Genomic DNA, 18,755 nt, shown 5'->3' with positions numbered 1-18,755 from the left:
CATCTCCCTCAGGGACTGTTGTCACGGGCTCACCCCTCTGTGTAGAAAACCCCGCTGCAGCTGTGCTACTCACAGGAGAAAGTCCAAACACCGTCCCTAGTGTCGAAAGCCTCACGTACTTACGGAAATAAAAAAAAAATGTAGGAAGTGCCAAAGCTGACAAAAGCTTTTCTGCTTAAAAACATTAAAATTTGATCCACCACCCACCCTCCAAATAAATAAATTAATAATAAGAACTCCGAGCTTCAGTGAAAAGGATACTTTTTGTCCCTCTAGATTCAGCCCTTGAGGCCATCCCTCAGGGACGACCCTGGAATTATCTGGATTTATACTGAGAAATTATTTAAAGATTACTACTGAATCAACTCAGGAATAAAATGTTATTTCTTTGTAGGATTTAGAATCTGATATTCAACCAAATAAAATGATTAAAAAAGAATTCCTATCCATATTTCAACATCTGTACCATTTAAGTAATATTAAACCTGCTGTTGCAATGCTCTTGTGTAGACTACAGTAATTTTGTAATCTGGGAGAATTATTTTAGACATATTTTTCCAAAGGCCTTTATTTTCATTGAGACAGAGCAAGAACTCTTGCCAAAATTCTTGGAACTTGAAGAAAGGCTTGACCCTCAGAAGTACCAGTGAGGGGTCCAGTCCCTTGGCTGCAGCCCTTCCCCTTCCTGGCCGTATCCTGGGTCACGATACTGAACTGAGCAGGGGTAGGGGACAGGAATGAGACATGTAGCGTTTTGGCATAGTCATGTTTAGATCATTGGTCATTCGGACCTTGGGACAGTGAGATCCTCTGGACCTGAAGAATGTGAGTACTGATGTCAGAGAAGTGGCAAGCATCAACTCATAGTTCCTTCTCACATATGCCTTGACCAGGCAAGCCTGGGGTTTCGAATCAACAACCTCAGCATTCCAGGTCAACACTTTATCCACTGTGCCACCACAGGTCAGGCAGAATACTGATGTCAGTATGAGTCTGTAAAGTGACACCAAGCTATGACAATGTGGAAAGGACTGCTCAAATGCTCCACAGTCAAGAGGTCATTTCTCGGTTTACCAAGATGGTTGGTGAGAAGAGGGGATGGAGGTGCTCTTGAAGACAGGAGATACTGAGTAGGAGTACACTACAGGGATTCTCCATTCACTGGTCCATGACAACAGGAACTTGCTGTTGCACAGTCCTCTCTGCTTGCCAAGACGTTCACATCTGTGTCTTGCTCGTCCCCATCAAACTAGGGGAGACTGTAGACCAACAGCTATTATTTTAGTGTTGAGGTGCCTGGCACCTTAGAGTCAGGTGATTAGAGAAAGTTCATGCAGTGGATGTGAGAGACTGTGCCTTCCTTAACTCTTTCTCCCCTTGGACATCACATAAAACATACAGCCCTCCTTTCCAAATATTTTTTAATGTTTCTTTTTCTATTCCCAATGCCTTCCTGCTTTGCAATGTATTTGAAGCTATAGTATCATATTATTCTTGAGTTTCTGAATCCACCTTGCAACCTAAAAGTCTCACATATCACATGCTTTGGGTTTTGTTTTCCTTATCTTGGTTAAGGAGGAGTAAAAGCAATTTTTACTTGAGAAATCTCTTACAACATATCCTGAGAAATCGTGCTCGGGAAGGGCTAGTTCAGTGAACTACTTCTGTATAAAAGTTTGTGTGAAGAAGCCTTAGTTATAAGTGGGCTGACTGGTTGCTTCACCCCTGGCCTGGAGAATCTTCTGGGAGTTTGATAACTGAGTATTTAGTACAGCATTATCACAAAGTTCAGGGTGCTGTATGTAAAATACATGCACAATCCAATATATTGGATGAATCTCCAAAATACTATGCTGAGAGAAAGAAGCCAGACTGCAAAGAGTACATACTGCGTGTTCTGTCGTCTGAAATGCTAGAAATAAAAAAATCCAGACTGTCTGACAGAAAGCAGATTGTTGGGGGCATGAACCATGAAAAAGAAGATACCTACTAAGAAGGAGTCCTGCTAGCTAACTGGGCTCATATTAAAAAGAAAGAAAGAAAGAAAAAAAACAAGGCGGGGGAGCCTAGTACCTGTTTCTGAGCAGGGGTCTCTCATGCAAATCCCACTTCAGGAAGAAGCCCTCACTGAACTCCTTGCCTCCAACAGTGAACTCCCTGCTGCACTGTGTTCCTGCCCTCTGAGTCAACCTTTATAGAGGAGTTCCTGGAGTCCAATAGAACTAAGGTTTTCCCCAAACAATTGAAGTATCTTTACCAATCAATCAGAGAGGCTCCATTCTGACCAATCAAGACAGTGCCTTTTGGACCAATCAAATCGCAAGGATTGGAGTCCTCATTTGTATGAGGACGGACCAATCAGGGACCAGGGGCAAGCACTTATCGCTATATAAATCAGCTCCCCTCTGGCTTTAGCAGCACACTTTCCCTTTCCACCAATGAGTGCAGACTGAAGACTACCTTTCCCCACCTGGAGCTGAAACAGAAGATGTCTTGCTGGAGCATAGCAGGGCACATTAGCACAGAGCAGAGCTGTCTTGCTGGAGTGGGATCTGGCCACCTCACTCCAGGGCTTCCTAATAGCCATGCTCTTTCACAGCCTTGCTGCTTCATAATTGAGCTGTAACACCATTAACCTGCTCTCACAGACTCACAGCCCTGCTGTATCACAGTTGAATAGTTTGCACTGAAGAAAGTTTCCTTCACCCCACCCCAACTTGAGGAGTCCTGTTAGTGTTGAACTGGTGCCAGTGACCATCCACTGGTTTGGGGGGCAGTGTGAGAAGGAAGGAAGAACGAACTGCAGATTGCCTGATGGTAGTTGCATGGATATGCACATCTGTCAAATGCATAGATCTGTACACTTTAAATGGATACATATAAACTTGTATCTCAATAGGTTGATTAAGAAATTAGAGAAGGAAAATCTTCAACTACTTGCACAGTTCTCTGTTTCTCTTCCTGTTCTCAAAGCTATCTAACACAGGCACATGTGTTTGCAATTTCCATAGTTCTTGATTTTGTTTTATGGATTTTTTTTTTTTGTATTTTTCTGAAGCTGGAAACGGGGAGACAGTCAGACAGACTCCCGCATGCGGCCAACTGGGATCCACCCGGCACGCCCACCAGGAGCGATGCTCTGCCCACCAGGGGGCGATGCTCTGCCCCTCTGAGGCGTCGCTCTGTTGCGACCAGAGCCATCCCCAGTGCCTGGGCCATCTTTGCTCCAATGGAGCCTCGGCTGCGGGAGGGGAAGAGAGAGACAGAGAGGAAGGAGGAGGGGGGGGTGGAGAAGCAAATGGGCGCTTCTCCTGTGTGCCCTGGCCGGGAATCGAACCCGGGACTTCTGCATGCCAGGCCGACGCTCTACCACTGAGCCAACTGGGCAGGGCCGGATTTTTTGTTTTTGTTTTTGTTTTTTTTTTTTGGCTTCAGCAAACCTAATTCAGAAAAGACTTCTAAGTGCAAGAGTCTTGACATTAGTCCAGTTGGTTGCATAAGAACAAACAGAACAGAGTGACGTCACGGAAATGGCGCCGTGAGAAGCGCGTCCGACAGCTCTCCCCTAAATCACAACAAATTTATCAACTAGAAACAGAAAAATTTATCCTCGGAGCATTCCGGAGTTCCACACAAACTGAAAGCAAAAGGACTGTTATCACTTGAATCTGAGAGACGAGGGTGTGGAGGAAGCTACCGCAGCAGCGACGCTCATTCAAGCCGCGAGGGAGTGCGCCTGCGTGCTATCAATAAGACCACCCTCAGATGCCGATAAGAAAGAGGAAATCGAATATTATGGATACAAAAGAAAGAGAGGTAACACAAATAGATGTGGAAAAATCTATGGAGAAAAGACTTAACATATTGGAAGCCTTGGAGCTAAATGACAGAGAATTTAAAATAGAAATCTTAAAAATACTCAGAGATATACAAGAAAACACAGAAAGGCAATATAGAGAGATCAGAAAACAACTCAATGAACACAAAGAATATATTACCAAGGAAATTGAAACTATAAAAACAAATCAAACAGAAATGAAAAACTCAATTCACGAGCTGAAAAACGAGGTAACAAGCTTAGCTAACAGAACAGCCCAAATTGAAGATAGGATTAGTGAAATAGAAGACAAACAACTTGAGGCACAACAGAGAGAAGAAGAAAGAGACTCAAAAATAATAAAAAATGAGAAAGCCCTACAGGAATTGTCTGACTCCATCAGAAAGAATAACATAAGAATAATAGGTATATCAGAGGGAGAAGAGAAAGAAAATGGAATGGAGAATATACTCAAACAAATAATAGACGAGAACTTCCCAAGCCTGTGGAAGGAACTAAAGCCTCAAATTCAAGAAGCAAACAGAACACCAAGTTTTCTTAACCCCAACAAACCCACTCCAAGGCACATCATAATAAAGATGACACAAACCAATGACAAAGAAAAAATTCTCAAGGCAGCCAGGGAAAAGAAGAATACAACATATAAAGGAAGGCCTATTAGATTATCATCAGATTTCTCAGCAGAAACTCTACAAGTTAGAAGAGAGTGGACCCCAATATTTAAAGCCCTGAAAGAGAGGAACTTTCAGCCAAGAATACTATACCCATCAAAGCTATCCTTCAAGTATGAAGGAGATATAAAAACATTCACAAATACAGAAAAGATGAGAGAATTTATCAACAGAAAGCCCCCACTCCAGGAAATACTAAGGGGGGTTTTCCAACCAGATTCAAAGAACAAAAGAAAACAACACCACAAGTAACAGCTCCACCAAGAACACAATAAAACCAAACTTAAACTGTGACAACAAAGGAAAAAAAGGGGGGAGAGGATGGAGATTAACAGTAGCAAAGGACGATGAAGTGCAGAAATACTTATAAGATAGGGTACTACAATGAATATGGTAGGTACCCTTTTCATTACTTAATGGTAACCACCCTTAAAAAATCCACCACAAAAACACTGGACTTAAAAAAGGTAGCAACAGAGGAAAGAAGTATGGAACACAAACAAACAAAAACAAATGATAGAAAAACAAAAGAGAAGAATCAAACTAGATACAAAACTAACAGAAAGCAATTTATAAAATGGCAGTAGGGAACCCACAAGTGTCAATAATTACACTAAATGTAAATGGATTAAACTTACCAATAAAAAGACACAGAGTAGCAGAATGGATTAAAAAAGAAAATCCAACTATATGCTGCCTACAAGAAACACATCTAAGCAACAAGGAGAAAAACAAATTCAAAGTGAAAGGCTGGAAAACAATACTCCAAGCAAACAACACCCAAAAAAAAGCAGGTGTAGCAATACTCATATCTAATAATGCTGACTACAAGACAGAAAAAGTACTCAGAGACAAAAATGGTCATTTCATAATGATTAAGGGGAAGTTGAATCAAGAAGGCATAACAATCCTTAATATATATGCACCAAACCAAGGAGCACCAAAATATATAAGACAGCTACTTATTGACCTTAAAACAAAAACTAACAAAAATACAATCATACTTGGAGACCTCAATACACCGCTGACGGCTCTAGATCGGTCATCCAAACAGAGAATCAATAAAGATATAGTGGCCTTAAACGAAATACTACAACACCTGGATATGATAGACATCTACAGGACACTTCATCCCAAAGCGACAGAGTATACATTTTTCTCTAGTGTACATGGAACATTCTCAAGAATTGACCATATGTTGGGCCACAAAGACAATATCAGCAATTTAGAAAAATTGAAATTGTACCAAGCATATTTTCTGATCATAAAGCCTTGAAACTGGAATTCAACTGCAAAAAAGAGGGGGAAAAACCCACAAAAATGTGGAAACTAAACAACATACTTCTAAAAAATGAATGGGTCAAAGAAGAAATAAGCGCAGAAATCAAAAGATATATACAGACAAATGAAAATGAAAATACGACATATCAGAATCTCTGGGATGCAGCAAAAGCAGTAATAAGAGGAAAGTTCATATCACTTCAGGCCTATATGAACAAACAAGAGAGAGCCGAAGTAAACCACTTAACTTCACACCTTAAGGAACTAGAAAAAGAAGAACAAAGACAACCCAAAACCAGCCGAAGAAAGGAGATAATAAAAATCAGAGCAGAAATAAATGAAATAGAGAACAGAAAAACTATAGAAAAAATCAATAAAACAAGGAGCTGGTTCTTTGAAAAGATCAACAAAATTGACAAACCCTTGGCAAGACTCACCAAGGAAAAAAGACACAGGACTCAAATAAATAAAATCCAAAATGAAAGAGGAGAGATCACCACAGACATCATAGAAATACAAAGAATTATTGTAGAATACTATGAAAAATTATATGCCACCAAATACAACAATCTAGAAGAAATGGATAAATTCCTAGAACAATACAACCTTCCTAGACTGAGTCATGAAGAAGCAGAAAGCCTAAACAGACCAATCAGCAGGGAGGAAATAGAAAAAACTATTAAAAATCTCCCCAAAAATAAAAGTCCAGGCCCAGATGGTTATACTAGTGAATTCTATCAAACATTCAAAGAAGACTTGGTTCCTATTCTACTCAAAGTCTTCCAAAAAATTGAAGAAGAAGCAATACTTCCAAACACATTTTATGAGGCCAACATAACCCTCATACCAAAACCTGGCAAGGATGGCACAAAGAAAGAAAACTACAGACCAATATCTCTAATGAATACAGATGCTAAAATACTAAACAAAATACTGGCAAACCGAATACAACAACATATTAAAAAAATAATACATCATGATCAAGTGGGATTCATCCCAGAATCTCAAGGATGGTTCAACATACGCAAAACGGTTAATGTAATACACCATATCAACAAAACAAAGAACAAAAACCACATGATCTTATCAATAGATGCAGAAAAGGCTTTTGATAAAATACAACACAATTTTATGTTTAAGACTCTCAACAAAATGGGTATAGAAGGAAAATATCTCAACATGATAAAGGCCATATATGAGAAACCATCAGCCAACGTCCTATTAAACGGCATAAAACTGAGGACTTTCTACCTTAAATCAGGAACAAGACAGGGTTGTCCACTCTCTCCACTCTTATTCAACGTGGTGCTAGAAGTTCTGGCCAGAGCAATCAGACAAGACAAAGAAATAAAAGGCATCCATATCGGAAAAGAAGAAGTAAAGCTATCACTTTTTGCTGATGATATGATCCTATACATCGAAAACCCGAAGGACTCCACAAAAAGATTATTAGAAACAATAAACCAATACAGTAAGGTCGCAGGATACAAAATTAACATACAAAAGTCCATAGCCTTTCTATATGCCAACAATGAAATATTAGAAAACGAACTCAAAAAAATAATCCCCTTCACGATTGCAACAAAAAAAATAAAATACCTAGGAATAAACATAACAAAGAACGTAAAGGACCTATATAATGAAAATTACAAAGCATTGTTAAGGGAAATCGAAAAAGATACAATGAGATGGAAAAATATTCCTTGTTCTTGGATAGGAAGAATAAATATAATCAAAATGGCCATATTACCCAAAGCAATATACAAATTTAATGCAATTCCCATCAAAATCCCTATGAGATTTTTTAAAGAAATGGAACAAAAAATCATCAGATTTATATGGAACTATAAAAAACCCCGAATAGCCAAAACAATCCTAAGGAAAAAGAATGAAGCTGGGGGCATTACAATACCTGACTTTAAACTATATTATAGGGCCACGATAATCAAAACAGCATGGTATTGGCAAAAAAATAGACACTCAGACCAATGGAACAGAATAGAAAGCCCAGAAATAAAACCACATATATATGGTCAAATAATCTTTGATAAAGGGGCCAACAACACACAATGGAGAAAAGAAAGCCTCTTCAACAAATGGTGTTGGGAAAACTGGAAAGCCACATGCAAAAGAATGAAACTCGACTACAGCCTGTCCCCGTGTACTAAAATTAATTCAAAATGGATCAAAGACCTAAATATAAGACCTGAAACAATAAAGTACATAGAAGAAGACATAGGTACTAAAATCATGGACCTGGGTTTTAAAGAACATTTTATGAACTTGACTCCAATGGCAAGAGAAGTGAAGGCAAAGATAAATGAATGGGACTACATCAGAATAAAAAGTTTTTGCTCAGCAAGAGAAACTGATATCAAAATAAACAGACAGCCAACTATATGGGAACTGATATTTTCAAACGACAGCTCAGATAAGGGCCTAATATCCAAAATTTACAAAGAACTCATAAAACTCAACAACAAACAAACAAACAATCCAATAAAAAAATGGGAAGAGGACATGAACAGACACTTCTCCCAGGAAGAGATACAAATGGCCAACAGATATATGAAAAGATGCTCAGCTTCATTAGTTATTAGGGAAATGCAAATCAAAACTACAATGAGATACCACCTCACTCCTGTTAGATTAGCTATTATCAACAAGACGGGTAATAGCAAATGTTGGAGAGGCTGTGGAGAAAAAGGAACCCTCATTCACTGTTGGTGGGACTGTAAAGTAGTACAACCATTATGGAGGAAAGTATGGTGGTTCCTCAAAAAACTGCAAATAGAACTACCTTATGACCCAGCAATCCCTCTACTGGGTATATACCCCCAAACCTCAGAAACATTGATACGTGGAGACACATGTAGCCCCATGTTCATTGCAGCACTGTTCACAGTGGCCAAGACATGGAAACAACCAAAAAGCCCTTCAATAGAAGACTGGATAAAGAAGATGTGGCACATATACACTATGGAATACTACTCAGCCATAAGAAATGATGACATCAGATCATTTACAGCAAAATGGTGGGATCTTGATAACATTATAAGGAGTGAAATAAGCAAATCAGAAAAAAACAAGAACTACATGATTCCATACATTGGTGGAACATAAAAATGAGACTAAGAGACATGGACAAGAGTGTGGTGGTTACCAAGTGTGGGGGGGGAGGGAGGACATGGGAGGGAGGGAGGGAGAGAGTTAGGGGGAGGGGGAGGGGCACAGAGAACTAGATAGAGGGTGACGGAAGACAATCTGACTTTGGGCGAGGGGTTTGCAACATAATTTGATGACAAAATAACCTAGACATGTTTTCTTTGAATATATGTACCCTGATTTATTAATGTCATCCCATTACCATTAATAAAAATTTATTAAAAAATAAAAAATAAAAAATAAAAATAAAAAAAAAAAAAAAAAAAAAGAACAAACAGAACACAAAGCAAACACATATGAATTTGTTCTTTCTTGCTAAAAACAGTAGGTAGATGTATGCTTCTTGTCATGACTCATACATGTATTTATACTTACTTAAACTGCAAATGCTCATGCAGCCCCATCTGACTTCAATAGGGCTGCTTTAACTATGTGCTCTGTTTCCCCCTTACTGTTGGGTTTGGCTTTATCACTTGTTTTCTTTGTTAATAAAGCGTAGCTCTTCATACTTACCTGTCTTTTCCTAGGGGCACACGGGGAGCTAATGAAACGTTTCTGAATCTTCCTCCTTCCAAAACAGGCAGACCCAGTGTAGATGTGTACAGATGTCCTCGGGCCTCATCTCTGACTCCCCTCTTTTTGCCCTTCCAGACTCCAGAGCCAGGTGCACACCTGCCAGGTGAAGGTAAGATTGAAGATAAGCAGCTCCCCTCTTCTCCTGCAGAATCAGAGAAACAGGGATGGAACCCAGAAACAGACCACGATGACCCTGAGACATTGTCCCACCAGAGTGGAAGTCAATGGGACACAGACACTGACCACTTTGGAAGTGCTTCCGACACAGAGTCCCTGACTGGTGACTTAATGAGGGGAACCTGCCCCCCTCTGAGTGGCACCTCTATGGATGGAATAGCATGTTCGGAATGCCCTGATGGCCCAGACACTGCACCATCTCAGCAGCAGTACTGGATTGGTGTTCCTGGCCTTGACCCAAAGGAAGAACGAGATTTGTCCCTTGACTTCAGGGAACAGTCTTATGACAGTGGTTTCCGAGCCTTTGCTGCCCGCACTGGAGAAGAGAAGGCGGAAGACGCCCAGGACTGCATGGCCAGCCTGGAGCGACAGCCTTTGCTGGCAGAGGCTCACCATGTAGAGGGCTGCTCACAGGGGGCTGCAGGTAGCTGCAGTCTCCAGCCAGCAGAGATGATAACCATACAGGATCTCAGAAGGCTCTCTGTCGTTTCTCTTCAGAAATCCAGGTCTGAGAGTTCTCTGGCTGTTCCAGCAGTCTGGCCCTTCCTTCTTCGGTGCTGTGAACTGGGCCAGAGCTGGCCACATATCTGCAATAGGGCCAAGGGACCCGGGCTGCCTCTCAGAGGCCCTCTGGACAGCACAGCACCCCTAGGAGCCAGGAAAAAAATGGGGTATGTCCCAGACCCCACAGTGAACTCAGATGCATCTTGCTCCCACTCCTGCTTTGATGTCCCCTGTCAGCTTCCTTTAGGGAAATCTTGCCTCCGACATGCCAAGCTTTACCACAGTGCTCCAGAAAATATTAGTAATAAGAGCAGGGCATCCTGTGGGCACTTCTCTCTGCACACAAGGACATTGTCCAGGGCCCATTCCATTGCAGGGTTTTCCTTAAAAAATTCCAAGGATCTTCCAGGGCGGAACTTTGTGATGTTTGGGACCCAACTGAAGGAGAGAACAGAAGCAGAACGAGATACAAGCACACAAAACCCCCTGTCCCCTTTCCCAATCCGAGTGTCCTGTGTGCTTCCTGCTCCCCATTTGCAGGATCAGTACAAACCCAGTGCTTTTAGCTGCAGGAGGGCCTCTCAGGAAATACCATCTGAACACCTCTGTCTGGATAACCAGTTAGGACAGGATTCTAGGTCCTGCCCAGCCCTTTCATGCCATACTGCAGAGGTGGTGAGCCTCAGTTCAGAGGAAGTGCTAGCGCCTGCAAAGTGCAAGTCGAAACACAGTCCAGAAAGCAGACCAGAGGAGCCCCAAGCCACTGGCCCTGAACCAGAGGCTGCTGATGAACAGAATCACCTTCCGGACTTTTCTGTTGAGGCAGAAAACCAAACCAATAATTACACATCAAAGTATGTTCTCACTGAGAAAAGAAAGCCACCTGCTAGGGCCAAGTTCTCACATCATTCTGGTAATAGCGAGTCACAGATGTGGAAGAGAGACTGGACCAGTTGCTCCAGAGCAAGTGATGATTTAGACACTCCAGAGACCACCCTGACATCAAGTACAGCGGACACTTCAAAGGACATAGAAGACATGATCGTTCCATACCCCAACTGCGCAGACAATGCCTTGCAGGATTTTTCAGAAATAACTTCAGCAACCATGTCTCACTGCAGCTCTAGATATGATGAGAAGGAGTGTGACCAGGACCCAGAGGGTGCTGCCACACTTTCAGCCAGGGCCCTGCCGCTGGAGCCCAAAGCAGACACATCTTTTCGGGGCAGGTGCACGCTCATCATTATAGCTGTTGAGCAGAAAGGTCTTCAGGCCACCACAAGGAGAGGGAGTCCTCTCCCAGAAATGCAGTTCTGTGAGTTTCTGGAGGGAAGACCAGGATCTCCCCAAAGTGATAGAGCGACTCCCAATGCATGTCCCATGAGTGGGACACCACAGACCTGTGGCAAGGAGTGTGAACTGCCATCAGCCCACAGACTGGGAGGCAATGATGGGACTCTTCAGCGTCTGCCCCAAGCTGCAGGGCCCGGGGCAGTCCTGGTCCCCCAAGCAGCTTGGGGAGAAGAAACGTGTTCCCAGGAGCCTGCAGGGGACATGCTGAGTGCGGAAGAATCTGCAGAAGAGATACCACCTGGGACCGGCCGGAGCGCGGGGCCTGGGCTGGGTGCGGAGGATGCTGTCAGGGTGCCAGGTCCCAGGCCTGAGGACCCATGCGGGGCCCCCGAAGATGGTGCTGCTCTGTCCACTGCCTGTGCCCCACTGCTCCACCAGCTCGGCCAGGCTTCACAGGAGCCCAGGGAGCACCTGGTGCCTCTTCCCAAGGTGTCCTCCTTCGGGAAAAGCCAGCCTTTGGTCGCCCCGAACCTGGGAGGGAGCACTGCCTCTGCCCCTGACGCCGTCCTCCATGGCCCGGGCAAGGGGGCTGCCGCACCCACCCGGTGTGGGGACACGGACACACCAGAGGGCCTTGGCAGCAGAAGACTGTCCTCAGAAAGCTGCGATGATGCCAGGAGACTCCAGACTCCGGAAAAGAGGCTCAAGGGGAGGCTGGCCATTGCTCACAAGACCTTTGCAAATTTTTTTGAGTCCAAAGTTTTAGGCAAAGAGAACACCACTGAACGTGCTCCAGGTTCTCTCAAGGGCCAGAGTGAAAAGGGCAGGCTGCTTCGGAGTTCCTGGCATGTGTTTCTTAGAAGCAAAGCTTCAGAAGGTCCGAAAAGGCCCTCCTTAGTGAGTCCGGGTCCTGGCCCAGATGGCCAGAGCCCCCTCAACCCTTCGCGAGAAACAAAAAGCCACTGTAAGGAGCAGGCAGAGGACAAGGAAAGTTGTGTTTTTAGAGATCACTGGGCACTCCCACCTTCCCCCACCCCTTGGGCATCCAGAATTTTAGTCGCTCCAGATAGCAGGAGAAGAAGTGAACCAACCTTCCAATGTACAAGCCCCCAGGAGAGTGGTAGGTACCTACACTCAGGTATCTTTTCTGAAAAGTCCAGGCTGATGTCACACACTAGCCCTTGTGCCCAGCAGCCTGGGATCAGCTACACTGTCCCCTACAGCTCGGCCTGTTGCTTGGCCTATGGAAACCAAGGCATGCCCTGCAGACCCTTAAGCCCCAAGCCCCAGAGCTCCAGACCTGGTGCCCAGCAGGCAGATTTTCGCCACCCTGGCATGGGCAGTGCCATCTCCATGGTTTTTCTTAGAAACTACAACAATGAGGATAGCAGCCCAGAGGTCCCTGAAAGGTCCAGGGCCCACAGGGCCAGGACAAGACTCCTACTTTCACTGCAGACGCTGGACCAGGATGACCAGAAGGAGAGCTGGCAAAGAGGCCAGCATTCCCATAGTCTGAGCACACCATCCTCGCTCAGGGACCTTCCTGGGAGTGAGGTGAGTTAACAAGTTATCTGTGGCTTCCCCAACACTCACTGCCCCCTTTTTTAGCGAAAGAGGAAGGGAGAGAAAGACAGGAACATGAATGTTCCTGTCTTGAATGTGCCCTGACCAGGGATCGAACTGGCTTCCGGATGATGTTTTCACCAACCCACCTATCTAGCCTACAGCTCTTTCTTTACTCTTAAGGCAAAACAAGAGAGAACCACACAGATGTTTTCCTAAGTGATGCAGAGGTGAAATAGGAAGGCCAGTCTGTCTTCCCCAGGAAATGCCCAGTTACACTCCCAGAGTGACCCCTACCTTCATCAACAATGTGCAGCCAACTTCTTGGAATTTGCAAATTAACAAGTCAGAATTGGCATTTCATTATAATTCTAATTCTTAGGTGTTTGTCCAAGGCACATGCCTCCTGCTCCTCATACAAAAAACCCACCAGAGCACAGGGACAAGCGGGAAGGCCCTCTGGGCTCTGACCAACAGATACGGTGTGCTCACCGAGTTTCCAGGCCCCCGTGGGGGCTGCTTCACAGGAAAGGGCGCTGGGGAAGAGGTTTTCCTAGTGGTGTATTCTCGCCATGCTGGAATTAGACATTGTACATTCAAAGGCAATTACTCTCAGCTGACAATATGACCCTTTACTCGACATATTTTCTCACTACTAAGAAGCTAAACATTAACTTTCAACTTTTTCCTCTTATGCTAATTTTAAAAAACATTACTAAAGGGGGAAAAAGTAAATATAGATGTAGAAGGGAAAAGGTGACAGTCTTCCTCCCAAACCCTTCAACCCTGTTCCCCATTGGAGTTATGCAGTGGGGTCATACACATATATTACTTGGCAACTTTTTTATTCTCTTAATAATACAGCATGGGTAGTCCTTCAGTGGTTTTATGTACATTGTTCTCTATTTAAAAGTCACATACTGCCTGACCAGGAGGTGACACAGTGGACAAGTGGACAGAGCATTGGCTGGGGACACTGAGGATCCAGATTTGAAACCCCGAGGTTGCTGGCTTGAGCATGGGCTTACCAGCTTGAGTGCAGGGTCGACAGCTTGAATGTGGGATCATAGACATGACCCCATTGTTGCTGGCTTGAGCCCCAAGGTTGCTGGCTTGAGCAAGGGGCCACTTGCTCTGCTGTAGCCCCCCGGTCAAGGCACATATCAGAAAGCAATCAATGAACAACTAAGGTGCTGCAGTTATGAGTTGATCTCTCTCTCTTCCTGTCTGTCCCTCTCTCTTGCTAAAAACAAAAACAAAAACAAAACAAGTCACATACTATTTCATAGTATGGCTACACTTTCTTTTAGTTAACTATTACCCCACTGATTGCTATTGAGATGGTATTTGGTTTGCGGGAGTCATAAGTAATGCTACAATAGCACCCTTGAACACACATCCTTCGGTATTGATGTTTTTATTTCTGTAGGATATAAAAGGGATTGCACAATCAAAGGATACGTGTGTTTAAACAAGTTTTTCCCATTGATTTGAGAGCAAGAGAGAGGAAGGGAGGAAGGAAGGAGGAGAGAGAGAAGCATCAACTTGTTAATCCACTTAATTGTTCCATTTAGTTGTGCACTCATTGATTGCTTCTCCTATGACCAGGGATCGACCTGCAACCTCAATGCACTGGGAGGATCCTCTATCTACTTAGCCATCTGGTCAGGGCCTGTGTGTTTTCCATTTTAACAAGATCTCAGATTACTTTCTGAAGTAACTGTGGCAATTAACACACGTGGTGCCTGACCTGTCGTGGCACAGTGGGATAAAGCATCGACCTAGAACACTGAGGTCACTGGTTCGGAACCCTGGGCTTGCCTGGTCAAGGCACATATGGGAGTTGATGCTTCCTGCTCCTCCCCCTTCTCTCTCTCTCCCCTCTCTGAAAATTGAATAAAGTCTTAAAAAAGAAATTAACACATGTGGTAGCAGTGTATGAGAGTGCCCGTTTCTTGACCTTTCTCCCACTTAGATGCTTATTGCTCCTTTTAATTTTTTTTATCTTCAATACAAACAACTTGATTTTAAAATACAGATTTTATAATGCTAGCTAACTCAGTAAAAGCAAGTAGTAAAAAAAGGGGGGTTATTAGTCTAATATCAACATGACTGATTTACTAGTGCTATAAATATACTGCTTACAAATATTGGGGGATATTTTACTGCTTCATATTTATTTTGAAATATCCCCTAATTTTTGTGAGCAGTATATATATATGTCTAGGTGTATACATGTATGTGTGTGCGCACGCACACACTCACACACAATGGAAAATACACATTCCCTGAGCTTGTCCCTGTGCTCAGGTGGCTGAGCCTCAGGCAACACCTACAGTCTGCCTGGGTTTTAACAAGCAGTAAGTGAGATGTTTATAAAGTGACTGGCAAAAGGGCCAGACAAGAAGTGGGTGCTCAATACATGTTCGTTCCTATTTCTCTTAATTTTTAAAATCCAATGGGGGAGAGGAAGGGCCTAGCACTCTTGCACATCACAACATGTAGAAAGACTAGAGAGCGGCAAATGCACGAATACGGCAGAATGCGAGGTGCGAGAAGCTCCGAAGGTGGTTCTCTCCCGCGGAAGCCCTGGGCAGCAACAAAACAGGAACCTCATTGGTGATTCGAAGGCTCCATCGTGTGGCTGCTCCTGAGAAAGCAGGCTACGATTGTCAGGGTATTTGCTAAGAATTCAGTTGTCATTCCTGTTTCTTCCTTCCACAGCGCTTTTAAGGAGCAAGAGTTGTTTTACTCCAATATTCTAAAACAGTGGTTCTCAAACTTTTGAAGCCAGGGCACATTTAAAATCCTACAAATAATTGTAGGCTCACTATATACAAATTTCTGAGAAATATGCTATAATTAAGTCAAATATTAAAGAAAAAAAATAAAGTCCAAGCGAGCTTTTATGGTAATTAAATGAAATAAGTACGACAAAATTAAATTTATTGATATTTAAAACCATTTTTATGTTACATTTTTTTTAGTTATGCTTTTTAGAATTTGTAAAAAAGAGGTGTTTAAAAACAACAAAAAAGTAGCCCTGGCCGGTTGGCTCAGCGGTAGAGCGTCGGCCTGGCGTGCGGGGGACCCGGGTTTGATTCCTGGCCAGGGCACATAGGAGAAGTGCCCATTTGCTTCTCCACCCCGCCCCCCTCCTTCCTCTCTGTCTCTCTCTTCCCCTCCCGCAGCCAAGGCTCCATTGGAGCAAAGATGGCCCGGGCGCTGGGGATGGCTCCTTGGCCTCTGCCCCAGGTGCTAGAGTGGCTCTGGTCTCGGCAGAGCGACACCCGGGAGGGGCAGAGCGTCGCCCCTGGTGGGCGTGCCGGGTGGATCCCGGTCGGGCGCATGCGGGAGTCTGTCTGACTGTCTCTCCCCGTTTCCAGCTTCAGAAAAATACAAAAAAATAAAATAAAATAAAGTGAGCTTTAAAAACAACAAAAAAGTTATCTTTTTATTTATATAGATACATACTTAGTAAGACTTAGTAAATTTGGCAGGTCCCAGTGCGAATGTTTTAAGTTTCTTCATTCTTGTGTTTATGAAAAACATGAGCCTGATGTGTCCTAGTGGTTTCTGCAATGTTTGGGCATATATCTGAAAGGAAAACTCATTTCCTCGTCAATACATTGAAGAATTCCTCTTTTTAATCTTAATTGTGTTGAGGGTAGAAAATCCTAATTCACATAAATACGATGTTGAAAATTGTAGTAAAATGTTCAAAGCTTTTTTAGATGTTGCCACATATTCTTCTTTTATAGAAATCCAAAAGGCTTCAAGAGACAATTCCTTATGTTTAATCATCAATCTATGATCAGTGGATATAGCTTCCAGTTCTTCTTCTTCTGTTAATGTTAAACCAAAATCACTTGAAGCTTCCATGAATGGGTTTCTAGTCCAATCGTATTGTTCAGTGTTAAGTGATTTAAATTCTGTCCATCAGCCTTCAAGTCTTATTTTATTTACACTTAACTTTTGCTCACTTCAAAAACCGGATTCTTCAATATCACTCTTCTTTTTGAGAAATCTATTTTATTTGGGTGTATTTATCTAAAAATAATATAATGATGTGTTAATTAATATAATAATGATGTGTTAACAAAAAGAACAGTATATTCTGTAAGGAAATGATATAATAGAGGAACTATATTTATTTTTATATCTGGGCACATGCCGTGAACCAGTGCAGCTAGTAATTCCAAGTCCCGAGTGGGAACAGTGTGGAATTAAGAAAATACGTGTAATTAAGAAAATATGGGGTTGGAAAGGCCCTGTAATTGCTGCTGGCAAGAACAAAGCACTCCCAAAAACTGCATCTTGCTTTGTTTATAGGGCAAAGTGGACCATTAGCAAATCAATGAGATCTTTGATCATGGTTCCAAGGCAACCCAAGAATTTTACCAAATGAAGAAAACCCCCACCATACATATCATCTTAACTTTATACCAAACAAAGGATAGAAAAAACATGTCTCCAGTTTTTCTGGGGAACATGGGGGGTAGTGTAAACAATCCAGCACCACAGCTTAACAGCCTTTTGCAACCTAATCAGGCAAGTGAGGAGGGGGTTGGGCAGACTGTCAGCTTATAGCCAATTCCCCACACCTCTGTCCCCCAAAAATCTAAACTCCAAAAACCCTGTTGGTTTTCTGGTCTCCAACAGGCACATATTTCTCTGGAATACCATAGAGCAGTGGTCCCCAACCCCCAGGCCGCGGACTGGTACTGGTCTGTGGCCCATTTGGTACCGGTCTGCAAAGAAAGAATAAATAACTTACATTATTTCCGTTTTATTTATGTTTAAGTATGAACGGTGTTTTATTTTTTAAAAATGACCAGATTCCCTCTGTTACATCCGTCTAAGACTCACTCTTGATGCTTGTCTCGGTCATGTGATGCATTTATCCATGACCACCCTAAAGGCTGGTCCATGAAAATATTTTCTGACATTAAACTGGTCCATGGCCCAAAAAAAGTTGAGGACCACTGCCACAACGCACACTTTGAGAACCACTGCTCTAAAACAACCATTTTTAACATTTTGTTAAATTTGCCTCCAGCTTTTTTCTATAAACAACTTTTAGATACTTTTTCACACCATCTAATAGAGGCTATAATTTTCTGTGATGTTGTATCCTAGTTTTTCTTTAAAGCTCTTTTTTGAGAAAAATAGATGGCATACAGAAAAGCATAATGTACAAATATGGTATATTGTTGTAAAACAAACACACAACAATCTCCACGTGTCGGGAAGCACCACACCATCCCCTGCCCCTAACCCTTCCTGTTCAGAGCACCCTTCCTTCTCTCTGGCCATTACCACTGTGCAAAGGTTTATGGTAGTCACTTCCTTGACTTTCATTGTAATTTTACTACTTAATTTTGCACCTACAGTGTGGTTTCTGTGGGCCTATTTTTAGCTTTATGTAAGTAAAACCTTATATATTCCTTTAAGCTTCCAGTCTATTGTCTGCCTTCTTTTGCTATAATTACATTAAGACTCATCCCTGTGCTGAGTATCTAACCTTCTCTCCTTTTCGTTGTTGTACAAAACTACTCTGAGTGAGCATACCACAGTGTGTTTACTGGGCAGCTGCTGCTGGGTGCGGGGCTCTCTCCAGTTCAGGCTGCTCGGACCATCTGTGCCCAGGTGCCTCCCGCACTCGCACTTGCGCTTCTGTAGGCTGG

At 42.9% G+C, this 18,755-nt stretch overlaps 1 protein-coding gene across 1 annotated transcript in view; it reads left to right on the top strand.

Annotated features, from left to right (window-relative positions):
• Positions 1–18,755, top strand: part of ARHGEF4 (Rho guanine nucleotide exchange factor 4) — a 177,042-nt gene that overhangs the window by 59,580 nt on the left and 98,707 nt on the right. The window contains 1 exon segment of the mRNA XM_066237640.1: positions 9,607–13,059. Coding sequence (XP_066093737.1) covers positions 9,607–13,059 — 3,453 coding nt within the window.

This window comes from Saccopteryx bilineata, chromosome 6, assembly GCF_036850765.1.
Source record: "Saccopteryx bilineata isolate mSacBil1 chromosome 6, mSacBil1_pri_phased_curated, whole genome shotgun sequence".
Lineage (NCBI taxonomy): Eukaryota > Metazoa > Chordata > Mammalia > Chiroptera > Emballonuridae > Saccopteryx > Saccopteryx bilineata.
Note: the sequence above shows the minus strand (reverse complement) of the source record. Positions and strands in the feature narration are given on the sequence as shown.